This window comes from Podarcis filfolensis (genome assembly GCF_964270895.1).
Source record: "Podarcis filfolensis genome assembly, chromosome: 9".
NCBI classification, from domain to species: domain Eukaryota; kingdom Metazoa; phylum Chordata; class Lepidosauria; order Squamata; family Lacertidae; genus Podarcis; species Podarcis filfolensis.
The window spans coordinates 28,013,061-28,037,180 of record NC_139610.1 but is presented as its reverse complement, the minus strand read 5'-3'; the positions used below and the strand labels follow the sequence as shown (position 1 = coordinate 28,037,180).

Below are 24,120 nucleotides of genomic sequence, written 5' to 3'. Positions count from 1 at the left end.
CCACGTTTGTTTGTTTGCATTCTAAGAAGGTTCCATTTTATTGCAGTTTAGTAGTCTTGAAGAATTGTTTACTATTGCTACTAATAATACGAATTAATGAAACATTCATTAAATGTGTTTTATGAATGCATAATAATATTAAAAGGCACCATTATTCATGACTAAGTAATGTTTCTGCAACAACCCTGCAAATTAGGTCAGAATTATTATTATTCCCAGTCTGCATGCTAAGTGAATAGTGACTTCTAATGCGTACATGGCTGAGGTGAGGTTTTGAACATGGCTTTCTCACTCTTAGCGACCATGATTTGGCAGCCTATAAATCGTTAACACTTGAAGAGCACCAGCAAAATTCAGTAACAGTCATTGCTTGAATGAATGCTGAACTTACCTAGGGTGTTAGCTGGTGATAAATGCCTGCACCTACATACTCTATTTATTTCTTACTCTCTCCTAGATACAAAATTGCTAAAGGTAAGAATAGGTAATAACATCCCTGCAGGCTGCATCCTGCTTTCCAAGGCTCCTCCCTAGACCACACGCCCCGCGTGTGATGACTCATTTGCTGGCTGGTCCTTTTCCGAAGAATAAAGGGAGAAAAACTTTGATGGTGGAACAGCCTCAGCAATCTTAAGATGTGTCTTGCAAACTTCATTGATTTCTCCTGGCTGAACAGTCTTAACACTACTCACCTGTGGTGTCTTTATTGCTGGGCAGTCCATAACAACATGCATCAACGTCTTTTTCTTAACTGTCACACTGAACAGATTTCCTGTTGCTGTGGATAGTTTCTGTGGGATCTAGAAGATTGTTTTGTGTGGTGGTTGTTGTGTGTGGAAATCGCTTGCGCTTTAACCAGCAGCCCTAAATTGCAGGCTTGATAATTATGTTTTTGTTGACCCATATACATATTAATGAAGGTGAATTGCTCTTTTGTGTTGGGAGCTTCACTGACAGACTTTAAAATTTGTTTGATAAGGGTGGACCCATTTTCTTCGAGGCCGTCCTGGCTGACTGCCTGGCTGACTGAATGTGCCCCTAATTGTACCGAGTTACTGTATCCAAGTCCTATGTCATTGATCACCATTGGCAGAAGCAAGAAAACTTGTTTTGATTTTTTGTCATAGCAGCGGTTTATTAATTATCCATAACAGTACATAATAAATAGACATGAAAGAGAACAATAAGTAAAGTTTTTTTTGGGGGGGGGAATAGAAGTTTGAAAAACAGATATGTCTTCTTTTTTGAGTGGATAAACTTCTAAATAAATGAAATAATGCCCTTGTTACAAAATTGGCCTTACGGAAAATATACTGAATTATTGTAGCAAACTATGTTCAACCATGATGGCTGGGGGTGGGAAACTGCTGAGAGATGAGATAATTTTATACATGTGTGAACTTATGGGATCAAATAAAATTCTAATTGAAGTAAATGGTTTCCTATGTTAAACCCTAGGGAAGGGCAAGTCTATATACTAACAATAATTATGTTTTATTGTGTCCAGTTGCTTACAAGTAAAAGAAACTTGAGTATATATGTTGTGTGGTAGATCTGTTAGGAGAAGCTGAGGAAAACTTTGTGTGAGGCATTGTATATTGATATGACACAGGTAAGCAGATTACCCTGGAGCTAGTCAGCTATTAAAACTGCTCTCGACTGTTTGACTTCTGTGGGGAGGATAGGAGCGGGGTTGGTGTAAATATTTGCACACTCTAATCTTTCTAAAAGATCTGGAGAATGTTGATGTGCTAGTTCAGATGTACTGCAGCTTAATTTCTGTATAGTCCGGTTTCATGGGGTCAGTGCACTGGTATGCCAGAGCATTGTTTTGTATCGCCTTATGTCTCTTTTTTACAGGCACAGCTACTCCCAGTTATGCTGTTGTTTCAAAAAGAAGTGAGTGAACTTGTTGAGTTGTGTGACTGTTGTATAAAAAAACCTAAATTCACCTATGAGGAGTTGTCTTATTACAAAGCTCTTGGTAAAGCTACAACTTACTAATCAAGAAGCTGCTTGATGAAATATGTAATTTTAGAAATGCATTCATTTTTACCTGAGCACATGAGCAAGGGATCTTGATCCACAGTGTGTAAAAGTGCCAGGTTTATTTACCAGAAAGTTTATTTACCAGAAAGTCCCAGAAAGTTATACATACAAAAACTTCAAGATGTGAAAAATGTTTGGTTCAAGTCCCACAGCTGCTGCAAACTCACTAGAAGGATGGCTTTATGCAAACCACTATATCTTGGCTAATAATATTGGCCCATCCAGCAGGGTTCATATAATGATTACAGAGATACTGTGTGTGGAACTCTGTGTTACTGATGAAACTATCAAATTTGGTGTCACCTTTAAAAAAAACACCTTTTGGGTGTGGAAAGTTCTGCTTCTGAATGTTGTTATGGAAACTGGAAGAGGACCATCTTAAAATCCAAATCACTATTGTGGACAGTGTTGGTTGCTTATTCAAAGACCACATTCAGACTATCATTTGGCTCTATAAATAATAGTTTATGAAGTTATGTATGAGTGCTCGGTCCCTGCTCCTGCCAACCTAGCAGTTCGAAAGCACGTCAAAGTGCAAGTAGATAAATAGGTACCACTCCAGCGGGAAGGTAAACAGTGTTTCCATGTGCTGCTCTGGTTCGCCAGAAGCAGCTTAGTCATGCTGGCCACATGACCCGGAAGCTGTCTGCGGACAAACACCGGGTCCCTCGGCCTATAGAGCGAGATGAGCACGCAACCCCAGAGTTGGTCACGACTGGACCTAATGGTCAGGGGTCCCTTTACCTTTATCTTTATGAGTGCTGTAGCCATTATTATTTTATTATTTATTAAATTTCTATACAGCCCTTCATCCGAGGATCACAGGGCAATTGACAATATAAAAACACAAAAATGCACAACATGGTAACAAACAAAACAACTGCTGCCCCCGCCCCCCCCGCCATAGATTTTTAAATTAAACCATATGTTTCTCCTTTGCCTCTTTCCATCTTGTGAGTTTCATTGCAGAGATCATTGCAGAGTTCCTTGTTAGTTCCAAATTTGGGAACCTTTGGCTTAATAATGTCTGGTAATAAACTAGAGGCAGGATTAGATTGAAGTGGGAAGAGAGGAGTAGTCTCTTGGGCCATCACCACCCTGAACTTCTGAGTTCAGTGAAACTATCAAGAGAACTCATTCTGCTGATCCTGAGAGGTTCTTTAGGGGGAAAGGTGGTCTCTCAACTATGTTTGGGGTCTGTCAATTAGCCCTTTTAAGCAATAGGCTGAGTATTTTTAATTGGGCCAAGAAACAAACCGGCAACCACACCTCTATGTTTTATTAGCAATGGTGGGGAAAAAAACCCAGCTGGTTTGGGTCCAAGCCATACATTTGAGTATATCTAAAAATAAATCACCCCTTGACACACAATTGTACATGACAATTATGAGATGATAATTTTTGTGAAGACTGAAGTGTCATAAATATGCCACTTAAATAGGGTTGAATATTTGGTCATGGCTGACAGGAAAATGAGTTAGAAAATAACAGAGACGTTTTAAAGAAATCTCCAGGCTTTTTGTGCTATACTTTTTGCATAGATTCTGGAGGTTATCTCCGAAAATGATCTTTGTTCAGTATGTGAGAAAGCTCCGAGGTATGCAGCTACAATGAATGTTAGACTTAGAGAGCTGCACAGTGAGGAGTTTCAGCTGCTACTGCTTCCCTTCAGTTGAGCTGGTTGCAGGTGTTTGCATTACTGTACAGTGGTACCTCAGGTTAAGTACTTAATTCGTTCCAGAGGCCCGTTCTTCACCTGAAACTGTACTTAACCTGAAGCACCACTTTAGCTAATGGGGCCTCCTGCTGCCGCTGTGCTCCCGGAGCACGATTTCTGTTCTCATCCTGAAGCAAAGTTCTTAACCCAAGGTACTATTTCTGGGTTAGCGGAGTCTGTAACCTGAAGTGTATGTAACCTGAAGCGTATGTAGTCCACGGTCAACTTCCATTTTGCCATCATTTACTGCACTTATTTCTACTACCAAGTGCAAAAAACCCCGTTTGTTTAATTTTAAAAAGGTGTTGCATTCTTTGCCTGTAGAATAGTACAGTGGTACCTTGGGTTACAGACACTTCAGGTTACAGACTTCGCTAACCCAGAAATAGTACCTCGGGTTAAGAACTTTGCTTCAGGATGAGAACAGAAATCATGCTCCGGGGGCGCAGCGGCAGCGGGAGGCCCCATTAGCTAAAGTGGTACCCCAGGTTAAGAACAGTTTCAGGTTAAGAAAGGACCTCCAGAATGAATTAAGTCCTTAACCCGAGGTACCACTGTATCTGAAGTGCTTTAGAATTGTTACAAAAGCCATAATATTAGCAGCAATAAAAACAATTATTACAAGCATGAAAATCATGATAAAACTAAGCTCAAACCATGGTATTTGTGCTGTGGCTAAAGTTACTTCACACATCATGGGACAAATCTGGTAGAAGCCGTTTGGGTACATAGGTGATCACCCCCCTTTTTTCCTTTTAGAAATAATCTCATTAGCCTAGCCTAGCAGTGCCATTTTGAAATGAGCATGTTTTTCCCTGAAAAATTGGGTTCATGGACCAGGATAGTTTGGAAAAGATTTATGGAGAATTAGAAAGCTTCTCAGAACTATGTGATATTTTAGTTGGTTCTAATAAAGGTATTGCTTTTTATCTGGAAATGTTTGGTAACAGAAATCTGGCCATCTTACTGGATTTTTTTTGGGGGGGGGGGCGTTGTCTCCTAAAGTTACATGGGCAGAATGGCAAATTTTAAATACCGCTCCTGTGTTTGCTAATTGAGTTGTTTGAGGTTGTAGTGCTCAGTATGTCTTGCCTCTTTCACTTATATTCTAATTTAATTCACCATGGTTTCATTCTTTCATTCCTAGAGACTGTTGCTTACAAACCTCACAGGCAGATTTCTCTGGTTAAAAATCAGTGGTTTCCTGTGATTCATTGTTTGCAAGTCACAGTGAGATCTTTAGGTGCAAAGCAGTATAGATATGCAAAGTGGGATTTAGACAAGAGTTGCTAAGACCAGCCTTGTCCTGATTAGCAGCTTAAAAGTAATGGAAAACATGGATGAGAGTATTCATTCAAAAGATTATTAGCAGGGCCAGTGGGGGTGGGGTAGGAGAGCCATTTTGTCCCAGGGTCTCAGGATAAAAGGGGTCTTCAAATTTATTTTTTCAGCACTTGATAAGTTTTGCAACTTCTTTTTTATGTACATACGACCTAAATGTTTGCTACAAAAGCATTTGTTAAATAAGAAAATGTATATTCAGATTATTTCTCAATCTATTTTTGGTGCCTTATGTTGTTTTTAGGTCTTGTCATTTCAATTTTTATTATGGCTAGGGAGTTTCAAAAGCTAGATTTGACCCAGGCCTTCCTGGACCTCTTAGGGGGCCTGATTATTAGGCAAAAGTTTTAGTATCCTTAAGTTATCAAGAAGTCATGTGTGTTTACTGAGAGAAAATGAAAAATAGATTGCCTGTGCCCAAGGATCACAACACTGGCTTTCTGCCAATTTTGAGTAAGGCTATAATCTTGAAGAAGTCCAAAGATTGATTTGGAATGAGGTCATATTTATGTAAATATGCAAATCAGGGCCACATTCTAGGAGACTAAAGCTTTTGTAATTATTTGAACAGAGGCCTGGGGCTCTTTTCATCTACTCAGCCAGAGTTAGACAATATATTACTTGGCTTGATGTGTTCAGATTCTCTCTATGCATAAGGCATAATATAGTATCTTTCACAGGTTATTTCATAAAGTTAGGGCCACTTTGAAGGTGGTAACGGTTCTATGGTCTTGCTAAATGTTAGTTTTTTTCACTGAGAGCAGGGAATAATTAAAAGGCCTTTGCCAGTGAGACAGATTTCATGGAAAACCTGGGGTTTTCAGTGCAAGTAAAAACTAGAAACCAATCCTGTCTGGTTTGTGTGTGTATATCACAGGAAGGAAACTAGTCTTGGCTGCAGAAAAAAAATATGTTCCCAGGGAAAGAAAAGGGTGTAACTTGTCCTAACTGAGAGGAAAGGGTGTGGATTTGATAATAATTTCAGGAAACAATAAATAATTCAATTCTTGTCCAACCATCCATCTAACAGCAAACACTGCTATTTGTTTGCTATTTGGTTTTTCAACTTCTTTAGGCTTGAGATACAAAGTAAATGAAGATCACCCATCTTCTTTTTTGGGACATGCAAAGCGAGTTCATGTAAATGTAAAGGATTCTGACATGGAAATCGTGTTTTCGTGCAAAGCTCCTCTGACACAAATTGCTATGTGTAGGTGCCCCCTCAATATATTAGTTGTTTGAGTAAGGGGAAAGTTATCCATTAAATAGAACACAATATGCTAGCAACACAATACAGTTGTACCTTGGATCCCGAATGCCTTGGAACTCGAATGTTTTGGCTCCTGAACACCGCAAACCTGGAAGTGATTGTTCTGGTTGGCGAACGTTATTTGGAACCCGAATGTCCGGCGGGGCTTCCGCAGCTTCCAATTGACTGCAGGAGTTTCCTGGAGCCAATCAGAAGCCGTGCTTTGGTTTGCGAACGTTTTGGAAGTCAAACAGACTCCGTTCAACTTCCAAGGTATGACTGTATATAGCAGGCTGTAAAAATGTGTACTTTCCTTTTCTGGTCCATAACAACTGTATGAGCCTGTCTAATGAAGAACCATCCTTTGTGTGGAAGATCCTACCCTATATTAGGGTATTACTTAGCCAAGATCAGTTTCAAGAAGACCTGAACCGTTCGGTGAAGGGGGTGGGGGCAGTGTACCATGATCTGAAAATACAAACACTTATCCCTTTCCCTGGGCTAGCCCTAGGGGGATGTGGAGCCAGGACAAATCACACTGTGTGTGTTCCCCACACCTTTCCTTCATCCACCGTCTACTCCTGCTCCTGGTGGTGGTGGCATCACCTCCTTCCACCTCAATTGCTGTTCAGGTGTTACTTTAGTGCCCCTCCTTATTTTCCTGTTGCTTTAGCAGTGGCAGTGGCAGCAAGGTCTTCTGCCACCTGCCTCCCTGCTCTAGGCATTGAGGAGGTGAAAAACCTCACCAGGTGGGTGGAAGACAGCTGGGCACCAAGCACCCCCCCTCCCAAAAGTAGTTGGGCTTGGGTCATCGCCCATTCATTCTCCACACACCCAGGGATAGCCCTAGTCCTCCCAGCCAGGTGCCATTGTAATTGGGGCAAAACATCTGTTCCTATGTTACTCACATGTAGGGCATATTTATTTTGGAGCAGGGCCACACTTTTAACATTGCCCCTGGTGTTGTATCCTCTTCCTCCAGTGTGGCACTTGGTTGACTGTAAAGAAACCCCAGTGCATGAGCAGTGCAGAGGCTCCACAGGGAAAGGGAATATTGGGGACTGGCATTTTCTGTACCCTCCGGGTCCAGGGAGGGCCTGTTAATGAAAGGGCCACGCCACTTTGTCTTTCAAGATGGTAGCTATAAGTCCCTCGCATAGTGAAGCATTAGCCATCCAAACAATATCTTCCTGCTAGATTTTGCCAACTGTAATGGGTAAGGGACCAAGAGGGTGTGTAGTTGGCCTCACCAGTCCATGTCTTCAAGCCACGACAACTTAAGCATATCCCATAGATTGTAAGAAGACAGTGTTCCATGGAAGTGTGGCTTCTGGTCCCCACAATTTTAATTGCTGGGAGCCCACCGTAGCTCAAACGCTGAGGCTAGCAGTGGTTTCGCCATTGGTGACACATCCTCCCGAGGTGTTGCGATATTAGCAACTCTTTATGGTAGCTAAATTAAGTGTGGGGCTGTAGTGGCAAGCGTATTGTTCTCTCAGCTTGATATGAGAGAATCTGCCCTAGGGGATAGTACTGGTCTGTTTTCCGTGGCTGCCTTAAGGATTGCTGAGCTAAGGTATACAAGGTGCTTTTTACGCTTTTAAGCATGACGTATAAACACTAATTATTACTTTGCAGTATGCCAGACTAGTTAATAGCTACTTGCCTGGTTGCCTGTATTTAAAGGTTCTGGAATTGCTTACAGTATCAAACAAACTTTGCTTTCTAAACCCAACCTAAAAGTTTTATTTAAGTTAACGGTTTCACAGCTCTCTGTAGCTTCTCTTCTCAGGCCAGAGGAAAGTGAATGTTGCCCCTAACTCTTCCTAGTTCCTCTCAGGAAGCACAACACATGCAAGCTGTATCTAGTGTATCTGTCATACCATTGCACCCAGTGGGGGGGGGGGTCCAAAAAACTGTGCAGAGAAACTTTTTAGAAGCTGGCTCCTTTTTCTTTCTGTTTTTAGGGCAAAAATGACTGATACAGGGTTTGTGTATGCCATAAAATGTTTTGCGCAGTAAAAAGCTATTGAATTTAAATGGGTTTTGCTTCAGCTGAATGTATTTAGTATGAGGATGTTCACTCCCTTTTATTTCTTACAGTGTGTTTGTTTTAATCCACCTTTTCCCTCCTGGAAAGAGGAAATAACTGTCATTCTTTTAGAAGGGAAATGAACTGCTAAAGTCGTTTCCTACTGTTGCCCATCTTTTGACCCTTCCTCTTCCTCTTCCGAAACACTCCTGTGCCCTGACCCCTGTGACCAAAGCTGTGGTAAATTTTGGAATGGAAGAATGGACTATGTTTCAGTGTGCCGTACTTGAAAGCAGTAAAAGTGCAAGGACTTCATTTTTATTTTGGTACCCTCTGTACATACATTAAATTAGTCAATGGCACTCTGCTCATCTGTAAGCTGAACCCCACGTGGAAAATTTACTAGTGATTTTACTCCTGTTGTTCCACTGTTGTCATTCCACCAACACTGAATTACACCCTGTTGCCTCATTCACATTTTTAATAGGATATGTATCAGATGGGGCGCCCTTTCCCCATCCTTTGGACCCCCTGGGAAGCTCAACAAACCTTCTGCGCCTGGAACTGGGTGTGGAGAGTACAGTTGAATGAGAGACAGCTGTGGGCAGGCTGAGGAAGTACCATTCGCCTTGGGCCTGCCCATAAAAAGCAAGTCTAGAGTGAGAGACTAGACTAGAGTTCCAGGAACTCTTCTTCTTGTGATACTTTTGTCGGTGAGGTGAAAGTTTGTTTGGACCCTGGGTGAGAACCTGGAGGCTGAAAGGGAGTGTGCATCAGAAGAAGAATGACTTTATATTGATTTATATATATTAGTATCTTTGTATTAATATAACATTTTTATATGTAATTGTGTATTTTTGTAACATTTTGTTTAAGTTGTCTGTTGTTGCTTCAGTTTTCTGTGCACAGTTTAGAGATATTTTTTAGTATATTAAGAGGTATATAAATTTTAAAAAATCAAATCAAATAGGAAGGGCACCCATCAGATTTAACATGTAGGAGCCGGAGTTTCAGCCAAATATTTCTGCAGACATTTCCACATTATCTAATAACTCCTGGACATTTTTAATTACATGTTTATAATTGCACATTTTAATTACAAGCTTAATATGTGAAAACAGAATTTACCTGTCTGTTAATGAACAGTAAGGTATTAATTCATAACCCAGTGGGGGATTCTGAGTATTATCTGTGTCAATATGTTTTGTCCTTCATAGGGAGTGACTTCCTTGACCAACGTGAACAGCTGAAGGCCTCATTGTTTTGGTTATGGCAATTTCTTCAATATTGCATTTCACCTCTGGGACATATAAAATTATTGTATACTACTTTGTACCACTAGAGGTCAGTATAAACAAAGAAATAACGGTAGTAAGAAACATTTTGTAAAGGAAACCCTGATTTCTGCAAAATAAAATAACATATTAAAAAGCTAAATAATATATATTTCAAAGCCAGCCTGTATTTCTTCTTCTGTGATAAATACTGGTTTAGGCAAACCTGTGATTAACCAAAGTTACCCATCTTATCCACTCTTTTAGATAAGGCTGACCAGTAGGTGATTATTTTGGTAATTATTGTGAAAATATATCTAGCATACTGTTACTAAGTAAGTGGTTCTTGTGGTGTTCTTGAGTGGGTTTCTGGTTATAACGTTAAAAGAGAATTTTAACATTTCTTTCTAAAATTATGTTCAGAGCAATCCTAACTGTGTAATACTGTAACCTGCCCTGGCAGTTGGGACTTCACAGTGAAGGGCAGGCAAGCAAGTCATACATATACATACACTTGCTCGCAGGATCATCGCCTTGTTGTGGTGAGTGCACTTGCACGTTCCTATGACCCTTGTGAGCAAAGACGTCTGGAGTTTCGTACTCCTAGCAGGGTCACCCAAGGCGGTACGGTCAAAGGGGAGGAGCTAGACCAAGAATGATCCAAGAAGTCCTCAACGACAGAACAGGCGGAAGATAACAAGCGGTATGTTACAATGGCTATGACGGCAGATGAAGGCTGCAGCAGATAAGAACCTACCGGTCGTCGTGATACTCATGCCATCGGAATAGAGTCTAACTGCGAAGACTGTGCATTGGTCAGCGTGCACTGATCTACACACACAAAACAAATTCAGGTACAGGCATCTTCCAAAAATCCACCCCAAACCCAAAAAAGTCCCATGGCGATAGGCAAATGGTAACAAGGGCAAGACCATGAAATCTGGAAGCCCCTAGTCGTGAACCAGCCTGTGAGCGGTGGATACAGATTCACTCGTTCTGACTCAAGGAATGAGGCAGTTGTGTAGCTCGGCAGCTGAGCAGTCGTATTTAGGATACACTCTGCTCACCATGAAAAAGGGGGGGGGGGTAGAAAAGGTGCCCTAAACATAGTCTGCCTCCCTTTTTCCCTGACTGGATTACCACACCACCCAGCAGTTGTAAAAGACAATGGAACTTTGGAACAAGGAATATACGGACTTTGTTGGATAACACAGATAATGAGCGTTCCAAGCTCAGGATCGTCATCACTGCAAGAGAGTTGCAACGAATAAACAGGAGGCTACACATTCTTCTGGAAAGGTCTACCTGAACAAGAACATCAAATACATGGAATAGGTTTTGCTATCAAAAATGATCTTGTGAAGCTCTCATCAGGAGTCCCTACTGGCATTAATGAGCGGCTTTCAGCCCTTCGAATAAAACTCACCAAAAACCAACAGGCTGCTATTCTAAGCGCTCATGCACAAACACTGGATGCTGATGAAGACATTAAAGAAAAAATTTAGTCTCAGGTGGATGCCATCCTATCAGATAAAATTATCCTCCTGGTGATTTTAATGCAAGAGTTGGGCGAGATTTTGATCTATGGCCTGGGACTATTGGGAAAGAAGGAATTGGCAACAACAACCAGAATGGAATCTTACTTTTGACAATATGTGCAGCGCATAACCTCATTATTACCAACACACTCTTTCAACAAAAATAAATTTAAAACATCATAGAGGCACCCTTGGTCACACCACTGGCACCTCTTAGACTATGTAATTGTCCAAGCTGAAGATCTCTGTGATGTGCTCCATGCCAGAGCTATGACGAGTGCTGATGACACTGAAGGGCCATTGCCAGTCAAGAGTAGATAATTATGGGATGGAAAGTACTGTAACGTACTGGCCAAAATTTGCTTTGCAACTGGAGCAGATGGAAAAATGGTTTGACTTGTGTTTGGCTGTTTTCATTTCCCTATTCATGAGCTAAGAATGGAACTCAATATCTAGTACAGCTGTAATCTTAAAGGGCAGCATAAGGATCTAATCAAAATCTAAATATTTAAATCTAAAATTCAATCATTCAAACACTGTTTCCTTTAAAGTAAAATTTATTTAGCAAATTTTCAGGCTGCCCTTAAATTGAGTTAGGACTGCAGTGCTGGGACATCTGGCTCATTCATTAAAGGATGCTCAGCTTTTTCTTACAATGCTTGTCTACAGAACTCATCATTTTCTTGTCTTTTCCTTTTTCTATTTAGCTTAGAGTTCAGATATTTCTGTACAAAGTATATATTTTAATTCAGAATAGATTCTCGGAAGATGCGGTGAAGTCTTAAAAGCCAAAAATTGGCAAGAAGTCTGGAAAAATGAGGGTTGCAGCAGTAAACTTGAGATGTATAATTTTACCAATCTAATGATATTTGACAGTTTCCCCTTTTCAAGAACTTTCCTATGTAAACATTGCCGAACTGGAGTATTGTAAAAGCCACTTAAAAAAACATTCTTTACTGGCTGGATTTAAAGCTTTTGTTTGGCCATGTTTTCTTTTTGGCATATATTACATCCTCTTTCCCTCTTCTGTCTGTTTTAGTTTCAGGTTTGTATAGTGGTTTCCTTTTGCCGTTCGTCTTCTTAGATTCTCTGAGGTCAAGTGGTTACTAGTGAAAGCTGAAATATGAGCAGAGTAGTGTTTTATATACTCCCCACCCCTCACTAATGAGTTCTGTTAGAATTTTCCAAGGCGTTTACAGTCATGGACCAAAACTATACTGCGGGTTGACAAGAGACAGAGCTACAGTAATATGTAATTATATATATATCTTTATGTTTCATCTCAAGCATGGATCAGAGTTGAATACAGGATTAGGAATTGGTCAGGATAGGACAAGATCTAAAGGCAAAAGCAGTGGGTTGTATTGTGAGGAGTGATTTGTTGCATGGCCCAAATGGCATAAAATTTGGGGCAAAGTTCATGCACGTTGAGAGAATGCAGGGCTGCTGTTAGGCTAGAGCTGGGCTCAAGAGCAATCGGACTGACACGTTTTGTACCAGCTGAAGTTTTCAAGTACCATAGTCTTCAAAGGCAGCCCCATATCCAGTGCATTAGGGCTGGGCGGTATATCAATATATAGTCCAAAACTGGTTTGAAGTCCATATTGGAATATCGGTTTCATAGTTTTTGACCTGGCAATATATCACGAATCATGATGTGTGTTAGGGCTGGGCGATATAACGTCCAAAACTAGTTTCAAGTCCATATCATTGTATTGGTTTCATCATTTTTGACCTGGAAATATATTGCAAATCATGATGTGTGTGTGTTATGTCAAAATCCCAATGTGGGGGGAAATGTGAAGCTAGCCAAAGCGTCTACATATCTCCATCCTTATTTAAGACATCGTGATGTATCAATATATCACGATGCTTAGCTGGTGATGTATCATGATGTTGAAAACCAGATAGTGCCCAGCCCTACAGTGCATTGAGAACAGCCATGTTGGATCAGACTGTAGGCCTTTAAGATCCGGTAACCTTTTTCCTACACTGCCCAACTATATGCCTATAGGAATGTTCTAACAAGCAGGACCATGACTGCAGTAGCCGTCTCCAACTTTTCTCCAGTAACTTGAGACAGTATGTAGCTAACAAGGAGTGCTTGAATGCATTGTCTTCCATGCTAGCAGAACATATTGGCATAGAGAAGAACCAGAAAAGTATATTTAGGCTGGTTAGCCTAACTACCTTCCCTCTGCAATTCTCTGAGCTCGCCACCTTCTCCAGAGGAATGGGCAGCCTTTGGAAGAGTGTGACTGCTGAGGAAAGGGAGAATTTTTAAAACTCCTCTACCCCCCCCTTTCAGTCACAGAAGCCTCAACTGCAGTAAAGAAGCACACAGTGTTCTATTGTTTTTCTTCAAATATTCACATTTCCAGGAAGTGGTTTTTTTTAATAAATAAATAAATAAATAAATAAATGAGATAATTTCAACAAACCCCTTCTATTAAACTTTAACTTTTTAGTACCTCTTCAAACATTTCATTAAAAAAATAAAAGATCAAACAAAATCTGAGTTTGCTCATGACGTTAGAATTTGGGTTAAAAAGAAGAAGAGAGGCCTTTTTGCAAGTTGGGGGCAATTTTAGTGAGTGATACAGAGCCCAAAATGGCTCAGGATTTTTCATACATTTAACAAATGTGTGAGAATTCAAGATGTGGTTTAAAGAAAGCAGTTTCCAAATGTATTAAAACTTGAAAAAAGGACCAGGATTGTTACTTGTAATTCGATAGCATCAGGCTGTGAAAAACCAGAAAGTTGCCAAAAGATGACAAAGATGTTTCTCAACAAATTTGTGGAGTAAGGTTTTTTTAAAATAAGTTTAATACAGGGAGGTCTATAAAAATTGTGCTGGGTGTTTGTTCCTTCCAGTACATTGCAACAACTAATGGATGTCAGGCCCCTGTTGCTAATTAACCCATAATGCACCTTGAAGACCTCTTTAGTTCAACTTTCTTATAAATTAACACCTAGCCTAGTTTTGACATGGAATTTTGACTATAAGTAACACAGGCAGAAGTTTGTATGCAGTTTGATTCCAGTTGCCATTTAAAGTCTTCAAATCAAACACAACAGTTCTTGGGCTGCTCACTTTGGTGGCCCTCAGGAAGGCGGCTTAGCTGCCTCTAGTTTCAACAGTGTGTGCCAGCACTGCAGTTGGGTCTGGGCCCTTCTGCAAGGAACCGCGTGTACCTTTGTCACAAGTTCCCTATGAACTGTATGTTTGCAGTGGCTCTTAGAATTGGGCCACTGCTTTCTTTCGATGTTACTGTGACTAACTTGGCTTTAAATGTTGATGTGCTTTTTTAGAGGGATGGCAACCGCCAGAGTTTAAAAAGAGTCTAATGTACAGAATAATGTATACATACTTACACTGATTGCGTTAGATGCTAGGATAAGCTAATGCAACCCTTAAATCCTAGTCTAGACAAAGCCCTTGTGGCAATGTGAAGGATGCTGTGGAGAGCCAGGGGCACGCCTAATGTTTTTGTAAATTAATGGATTTTCTGGCCCAAACCTCTGTATGGAGGATGTGGAGTGGGCTGTAGCTGATAGTCTATGGCAGTCTGGCTGCGTGCCTGTCTCTGTTCTCACACTGGTTTGGAAAGACCTCTTTGAGGCAACAAGTTTCATTTATTCAAGCATTTGGTTGTTTAGCATATTGAGTGCTTCTGTCTTTATTTTCTGTCAATTCAGTTTAGGATTGCTTCACCACTGAGCTAAGAGTTCTTTTTATTTGCTAATTTAAAGTCTCAGAATGTAAATTTATCTCTTTCTTTAATATATCTATACACACAAAAAATATAATTCCTAATCTATAGTTCAACCCGATTTAAATATTCTGCATACACATTGTATCCCAGACTAGATTCAGAGTAAGTACAGCCTAAATGCATATGAAGTTAGAATACATGAATACTGCTCTGTTGTAAGCTATTAAGATACATCTTTCCTCAACATGCTTGCCTCTTTGTCTGTATTAGCACAATTGCTTTTGAGTAAAATTGTATTTTACAGACTTGCAGGTCCTATAGCTTCAAAAAAAAAAGGAAAAAAAGAAAGCGCTTCCACTTTGTTAGGCAGTCAGAATTCATAGTCTGCAGCAAGAGAATATATGTTAATCTTCTTAAAGGCAGCAGATAAGATTTCAGAATCAGATTAAATATTTGTGTTCCAATGTTAGCAGACCTCCCTGGATCTGTCTGACAATCAATAAATCCTCTTCAGATTCTTTGTTCCTTCTGTCTGCCTTTCACTCTTTTTCAAGTTGTGAGCATTTAAATCAACAACAAAATTTATGCCGTTTTAAAATGTTAAATTTTAAAACAAGACAGGTTAATGTTTTATTTGGTTCTAACTTGGATTTGCATCTCAAGTCTTTAGCTGCAATAACTTTAGGGTGCCTCATCTATGTTTAGAGGAGGATTGCTTAGGACAATGTGGGCAGATTAATTCATGCACTTCCTTTTGAGCAATAAAGGGTGTCTTGTGACTAGATCTTTATCATTACTCTCATTGGTATTTAACATAAGAAAAGACTCACTGGTGGATGAATGGTTCAGCTAGACTTTTTCTGCTGTATAATATACTTTTTATTTCAGAGTTCCAAACTCTCTGTCAATAATACTACAATGCTACTCATTAGGTGTGGTTTTTTTTCTTTTTGTATTTTTGCGATCAACAAAAATGTAGTTGCTACCAGAAAGAATAAACTGTACTAGTTCGGAGGAGAAAATGTTAGTTAGCCTACTTTCTTAGCCAATGTTGTACAGTTCGTACATTCAATTAGCCTAATCACTGAAAAGTATAAACTAGGCACAGTGACTGTTACCACTGATTGAAAAGGTATTTAATGTTATTGCCCTTGTTGGGCACTGCTGCTCATTAGTTGTGCAGTAGAGGGCACTGTTTTTATGTCAAAACATGAGCCAAACATTTGGTTTGGTACATTAGATGAATGCTTTTTAAGTTGCCACTTTGAATTGCTTTCTAAACTATTGTTTCTGTCTTACTTTTTCTAGCAAAATTCTGGTTTCCAAGAAGATTGACTATGGGAAATGACTGTGAAATAACATCCCCCACTGCCAGTGATACACATGCACATTGCTTTTTATGGGGTTCTTAAAATATTACAGGCTTTGTTGAAGTGATATACAGTATGTTTAATGCTTACATATACGGGGTGGATTTAATTGAACAGTGCAAACAGAACTGTCATCTGATAAAGAATTCCAAAGACTTGCATAGGTGAAAATCTCTGCCCATTAGATGTCATGTTACAGTGTTGTTTCTCGCTGTTCAATCATGTTATGATATTATTATGCTGCGAACGCAACATGAGCTTTCTTATGATAGTCTTGCATTGCCTCCACTTTGGTTTGAGAAGTGTCCCACCTCCCCCCACCTTTTATTTTGTAAGGAGGCACAGCTGGGCCAACCTATTCCTCAGAGCAGGTATGGAGTGGTGATCAGGCAGAATAGTATGGCAAGGGCTTATTTGTTTACATGGTTAGTGAGTTGTTGTTATATCCTGCTTGCTTTTCTTTAAAACATGGATGAGGAGCCTGGGGCCCTTGAAATCATGTTGGAGTATAACTTCCATCACCCCTAGTCACTGGTCATTCTAGCCGGGACTGATGCAAGTTGAGGTCCAGGAACATCTGAAGGGCTACAGCTTCTCCCCTCCTGCTTTAAAACAATCCATTGAAGTCAGCAAAATATTACAGCAAATCAAAATACAATGCAAGCTGTATCAGCCAAAACAAAGCGCCCCAAAATAAAAGTGGGCAAGAGGCACATTTTATCATCCTAACAGGCCTTTCCCAATGCTGTATGAAAATGCCTGTTCTCAGAACATGGCGGACCAACTAGTCACCAGCTAGGGGGCCAGGTAGTCCTTCTTCAAGAAGGGATGTGGTGCTGCAATTGAAATGTTTCTCCCCTCCCCCAGTGTACCTACCTGCCATATGGTGAGGAAATTCTGAGAAAGCCTCTGGTGTCAATTGAAGTATGAACAGGTTGTACTATAGGCTAAGCACAATGTTATGGATGTATTGAACTTTTCTCTAAGCTTTTAAAATTTATGTTGTTGGTGATTTATATGCAAACAAAAATATTTGCAGAACAGTAACACTTGTACAGTTCTCTTGATACAGCAACATAGTCTTAAGTGTCTGTAGCATGCAGTATCAATCCATTTTATGAACTCTGCTAGGATTGCCTACTCTCCTGTCCCTCTGTACAAATAATGAATTTGCAAGCATATAGTTATGACAGTGTTTCAATGTCTGTGGGGGGGGGATATTCATTCATTAGAAAGACTTTTTGGTGATCTTGCCATGCACTTTCCATATTTTGCATTCAGTTTCAATAGTTTAAATAGAACCTTCTGAATTACTTTGGTTTCATTGTTTTTCTTCTTGAACAGCAAAGAACCTTGTAACTTGCTTTAGCTGAGTTATTGGAGTCTTAATTATGCAAAACCAAGTCAATGGCTTTCCCCCTTTTTGCCTCAACAATGCTTGCAGGCATATATGACATAGTGTATATGTATGCATTTATAAGTAACATATAAATATGTAATGAGTTATTGTAGCAGAAATGCATATTGATTATGGAGTTTCAAGAATACATTCCAGTTCCTAATTTAGAGTCATTGAAAGATACCAGACTTAATGTGGTTGAAACCTAAAAAGGCACCCTATTATTTCCAGGCAAGTTTGGCAGTGGTTCAATGAAAAGAGAAGAAGTGGAATTGTACTTAAGAAGTTGGTTCTATGTGTAGCCCTCCCAGCACATTGGTAGTGGGTGACAGACAATTTGGCCTGGATCTGGAGAGCATAAAACACAGCCCAAACAAGTCAAACTGGCTTTAGCTTCCATTGTTTTCTCTGTATGTTATAAGGCTCATTTATTTAATTATTCTGGTAAAAACCTGTATTTGAAAGAAAAGGCAAATAGATGGTGTTCATAAATATTGCTTAGTATGTAACCTTTCTTATATTATACAGTAGTGATTAGTTCTCTTTTTTTCCTGATAGAGTATCACTAAAAGTCTTTTTTGGAGGGAAAGAATGAGTGTCACATGTAATAGGCCCACCTTTACTCTGAAAATGCATTACAATTATATTTCTGGATTAGGTCACTAAGGATTGTTTTGTACGTGCAACCCTTTTGTTGACAGTGTGTTCAGTCTCAGATTCTTGCTTTCAACAATGTGGATGTAAGACTATGTGAATTAAAAGCACACCTCTATATGGGATTGCAGTGCACCTTCTGATCACTGTGGAATTTTTAGGAACTGTGAAGATATCTGGAAATGCTGCAATCCTGTGTAAACATGGACACTTCTTCATATGGGACTATCTCGAAAGAGCTGTGGGCATTTGTGAGCCATGATTATGCAAAGAGAATTTGTTGCCTTGTCACATTTGGTAACCAAGCTCTTAGCCTGCGATCCAAGGAGGGAATATATATGCAAATAGGGGAGCCCACCTCCTCCTGGAAGATTTATTCATTTCACAACAACAGTTCCATGTCCACAGAGGCTATACTCTTATAAAACACTGGTAACAGACTTCCTGTGGCAGAAACACCTAGATTTTCATTTTTAAAAAAGTTTAAATAACCTTTCATATTATTTTCCATATTGTATTTGTTTCAATGTGTTGCTATTTAGCCACCATGGGCTTCAGTTTGAGAGAGAAACAGGGTACATAATTAATATGAAATGAAATTAATGACGCACCAGTCCTATGAACAATTCTCCATGTTCACAAGCAAGAAACTGCAGTTTTGAACTGTTTGGGATCCATGTAATGGTGAACGTTGGCTTGCCGCTAAACCAAAAGTGAGGCCAAGTAACAATATGTGAGTGGAGGAAAGAGGGCAGGCAGAGCACAAACACAGGGTTCATTCACAAACCCTTTATTTATTTTAGATACAAAGAATATACAGAACAAGAACAGTAAACTTGAAAACATGAAAAGGCTCCCTATTTCACCCATTTGCCATTTACAAGTTAGTAGGTGATTGGAATGGCAATGTGGGTGGAGTCAGCATGCTCTTCCCTACTGCCACCCTCATCTGTTAACTCTTAATGTCTGGAGAGGGTTAATGGAGTAAAAGAAAGGAGCTCGTGAATCCAAAGATTGTCCGTGAAGGGGTCTCAACCATGTTCTCTAGTAACCTCCAGGATGGACTACTGTAATGCACTTTAAATGGGTCTGCCCTTGAAATTAATCCAAAAGTTGCAACTAGTGTAGAATGCAGTTGGTGTCGATGGCAGTGGGCCAGATGATCACAACTCCTGTTACTAAACATCTGCACTAGTTGCCAGTTACCTTCAAGGCCCAGCTCAGGCTGCTTATGTTGAATAGCCTGGATCCAAATGTATGAGATAATGCTTTCTTCTGTACCACCCTACCTGTGTTGGTTGATCAGTGGGAGAGGCTTTCATGGTGGTTGCTGTGTTAAAGGAGGTGTATAGTCCAGGGACCTGCGGAAGAGCATTTTTGGTGTTGGATCTGTGACACTAGAATGGCACCCCCATTGACATGCATCTTGCCCCGACTCTGTATTCTTTCAGATACTGGGCAAAACCACACCATTTTTGCCAGCTGTTAGTGGTTGACAGTTAAGTCATTTTTGGGGGTGTTTTTGATTATGCTATTTATATAAATTCTGAGAATTATTTTAATGCTTTCATTTAATATGTTTTATATTACTTTTTTTTTGTAAATTTGCTTCTGACCTTTTTTGTTGAAGGGTGGTATCTCTTAATAAATAATGTTAAACTGTTGTTTGATGCTATGTGTGAACAAGTAACTGGCCACGTTTGCGCACAACACTAAGCCATGGTTTGTTTTAATCATGATCTATTGAACAAAAGAGGATCAACTTTGCAGATGAGCAAAGTAACTGCAAGTTGTTTTTGTAATATTGGTTTTGTTTTCTTACATTTTGTGACTCCTCCAGGTACAGCCAGTGAGCATTTGGGCTGGGACACTGAAACAAATCAGAGTACCATTTTAGACCTAAAAAGGAACCATGATTAAGATGAGCTCAGATTTGTAAGCCAACTTCAAGCCATGGTTTGTTGGTCGCATTCAAAACCATATTTTGTGAGCTTGGTTTGGATGTACAAATAATCACAGTGAAGCTAAACAAACCACGACTTAGCATCCTATGTGAACAAATCTTCCCCAGAAACTTCTAGTGAAAATAAAAATGTGGCAACTCTTATGTATGCCGACCTGAGCTCCTTTAATAAATTTTATTTCTCCCTGGTTTGGCATCTTACGTGGCTTTCTTCTACACTCAAGTCCACGATGTGATAACTGCTGTGAGATTTGTCGATAGCAAAATAAATAGAATCTTCTTTATGTGGGTTTCATTCTATATATAATTCTTCTGTGGTCCTTCTTTCTAACTTCCCATTCTTGTGAAATATTTTCAGTGCTACTAACCTGGAAAAACAGTTGCTGAATCTTGAAATATGCCTTGATCTCCTTTCAGTGCTTTTCTGTCAGTAAGAAAAGTTACACTAATTACTCTTAATCTTCTAGTTCTTTTTGTGAAGAATATTTGACTGCCAGAAAAATAATACGAAATTACTTGGGGGATGGGAAGCGCTATTAAATCATCAGCGCTATAGTAATTGTAATAAGAATAATAGCAAATAGCAAAAGAGTCAAGGCTATGCATTTATGTATAATATAGTTTGCCATAAGTGGTCTTAAAAGGAAAATATTTTTCTTTTGAAATTTGATGTATGAACGTGTATGTCTGTTTTATATCAGTTTACTTTCAGAAATGCAAGCTTCAGTTTAACTACTATAGATTTGTTCAGATACAACATTCACAAACTCTTAACCAAGGTTAAGAGCTTGGGATCAGGCAATGGGGTTGCATGCATTATTATCTTTTCTTCCCATATCTTCTTTCCCATGACACAATTTTACATCTGCAGCAAGCCTGCCCATGGTTGCAAATCAGCTTTGGACTGTATGCTACAGTATGACGCTTTCGTTGGTACACTACAGAATCTACCACATATGGGAAATATAAGTTGCATGTACAAAATCTCTGCTGAAATACAATATCCTCTTACCCAGTGGAATCTCTGCTTGAGAGTTTTAGTTTCCTTTCAGAAGCAACTGCCTGTATCCCTTCCATTTTTCTTTATCTTCGAGGGGTAGAAACTTTATTTATTTATTTTTTAAAGATGACAATCAAGATCCTGCACTGCATGGTGAGCTTGCAGGTGTGGATGATCTGTATGATCCTGTTTGTAACTTGGAGGTGTGTGGGAATTCTTAGCATTTCACATTTTTGAAGGATGCAAGTAACCAAGGATTTAAACCACCACCACCACTGAAGCTTGGAACTGCAGGCAGTTTTTATTTTGGCAGTTTTAATCCCACCCTTTTATGTTCAGATTACGTACATGTGGGGATGTGCTGAAAGGGTGTTAGCAGGAGGTTCTTTACGGACAGCTCAATAATAGCATCAATCTGCCCCTTCCACCACCCCTCCTCCTCCTCCTTTTAAAGGGCTGTACATTGAATAGAAATCTAAAAAGTTTTAAAATGCTACTATTTGTTGATATAGATGTGCACCTTGTTACACAATTTAAATATTTTCTTGGCAAAAAATGTTATCCGAACACAAGATAATACTGCCTTCAGTGCCTACCCAAGCGTTCTTGGTTTTTTCTTTGAAAGGCGTGCATTTCATGTAGGTTATTAAACACACACACCATTTTCAAAGGTTTGCTTTCTGTCATAGCATGGATTGTTCCCCAAATACCTAGTTTGGTGAGTAGGTAGGAAATGGAAATAACATTGTGAGTTTGCAGTCATACCCAATGCAGACCAAAAGCGACCAATATTTAAAATACGTGTTGGAAATATTGCATGGTTTGCTTTTACCAAATTCCAGTCTGTTCTTGAGTGAAGCACGTTTGGAGGGAAAACACACGGAAATGTGCACTCTTACGCACATAAAAGATGTGCTTTGTCACCCTTTGGGCAGCCCATGTGCTTCATTGTGCAGTCAGCACAAGGTAAGTCACTGGGTGTATGTGTGTGGGTGGATGAATAATATAATTATTACAGCACTGAATTGAAGCCAAGTATCAAATAGCATTATTGCAGAGCATGCAAAGCTGGGTATGGAACATAATAAAAACTTAATACAGGCCTGGCTCACAGGTTTATAATCTAAAAAAGCCAAATAGAAAAAAGTGGGGTACTGGAGGGGAAAGGGTCATGCAAAGAAGAAAGAGAAGCGACGCAATTTCAGTCCAAATGGCCATTCCCCTAGCAAGTTATTTCTATGTTCAAGCCTCATGGACTCAGGCTACAGTTTTGGCTACAGTTCTTGGGGGCAAGGATTACTCTTGAGCAAGTGTCTAAATAATAATGTCTGCCTCCTTTCTTTTGCCTTCTCTGGGCTTTAGGTGTGAGCCTGTTTTCTCAGCCAAATAATCAGTACTTTCTCTTTGAGGAATGCTTCTGTTTTATGGTGATACACATTACGTGTACAATGAATGTTTCAGGTGGTGGCCAACTCTTCATGTTCCCCTGACTCCTGTGTTATCCTGGCTAGGAGGTTTGGAAAGGGCTTGTTAATACAGCCACTGGGTGAGATTCAGCGTTGCACTTTTTTAATCATTCCATCTGCACAAGCATTTCAGTTTTGCCAGATGGAACAATCCCTCCCTCTTTCCCCTGTATACTGTTCTGCAGGTTCTCCCAAGCCTTCCAGAGCCCATTTTGATGGGGAAGGGAGAGGGGGAGCAACCCGTTGCACAAGTGGAAGTCCTTGCACACGGCTTCCGCTGATGGGTCTGGATAGGTAAAACCCGTCCACTGTACAAGACAAATACAGGATGTTGGGTGGCATGGTTGTAAGCCCCCACTACACACATGTACGTGTTCTCTCTCTTCTTCCTTCCCCCTTTGCCACTAGATATACAATGGCCTGGTTCACCTAAAATGATAAGACAAAGTGTGGCTTAACAGGACTGCACAGATGTGTAGCCTCCCAGGAAGAATCCTGCGGCTGCTATGCTCCTCCCTGCTCTATTTTTTTTTTACTACTGCAGCAACACTAATTTGAACTAATGCATGGGTAGGCAACCTAAGGCCCGGGGGCCGGATCCGGCCCAATCGCCTTCTAAATCCGGCCCACGGACAGTCCGGGAATCGGCGTGTTTTTACATGAGTAGAATGTGTCCTTTTATTTAAAATGCATCTCTGGGTTATTTGTGGGGCACAGGAATTCGTTCATTCTCCCCCCCCTCAAAATATAGTCTGGCCCCCCACAAGGTCTGAGGGTCAGTGGACCGGTCCCCTTCTGAAAAAGTTTGCTGACCCCTGAACTAATGTGTCATCTGAATCGAGCTCATGACAAAATTCTCTTCTCGCCAACTATGAGCTGCAGCCAAGAATAAACCACCTAAACCTAGTTTGGCTTACTATGTTGTATGAACCAACTAAATGTATTTCCAAGCAAAACAAGTTGCTCACATGGCTTTTCAGTTAAAGTGCATGTGTAATAGCATCTCAAAAGATGACTCTCATGGATCGATTTACTCCTGCAGTAATAAGAATATTTATTGTAGACGTGGCATTTGACCACCAACCATATGACAATCCATTAACTTTCTATGTAAAATAAAACGTGGTAATAAAAATTAGTTACATAAACAAACCTACGGACAAATTAAATAGTATTTTGGGCTGGGATAAATGCTGGCCTCAACTTTTGTTTTCCACAGTTTCAAATATCTATAGCACAAAGGCAACAAGTTGACATATGGAAGCCAGCTGTACTGCATATTATTTTAAATGACAGCATGCTATAAGGAAAGAAGATAATAAATTTCCTCTAGCAAATGCCATTACACGGT

At 39.9% G+C, this 24,120-nt stretch overlaps 2 protein-coding genes across 6 annotated transcripts in view; both read left to right on the top strand.

Annotated features, from left to right (window-relative positions):
- TRAPPC11 (trafficking protein particle complex subunit 11) overlaps window positions 1–16,336 on the top strand; it is a 67,293-nt gene extending 50,957 nt beyond the window's left edge. The window contains exons 30-31 of one of the 2 annotated variants that reach the window (XR_014552138.1): window positions 9,606–9,732; window positions 16,226–16,336. Coding sequence is in view for 1 of the 2 variants with exons in the window: in XM_083631055.1 (XP_083487181.1) it covers window positions 16,226–16,252 (27 nt within the window). In the remaining variant the exon portion in view is untranslated. The remainder of the gene's footprint in view (window positions 1–9,605; window positions 9,733–16,225) is intronic. The other variant, XM_083631055.1, reaches the window with a different exon arrangement.
- The window catches only part of STOX2 (storkhead box 2), a 133,368-nt gene that overhangs the window by 17,694 nt on the left and 91,554 nt on the right, over window positions 1–24,120 (top strand). The window lies entirely within an intron of this gene.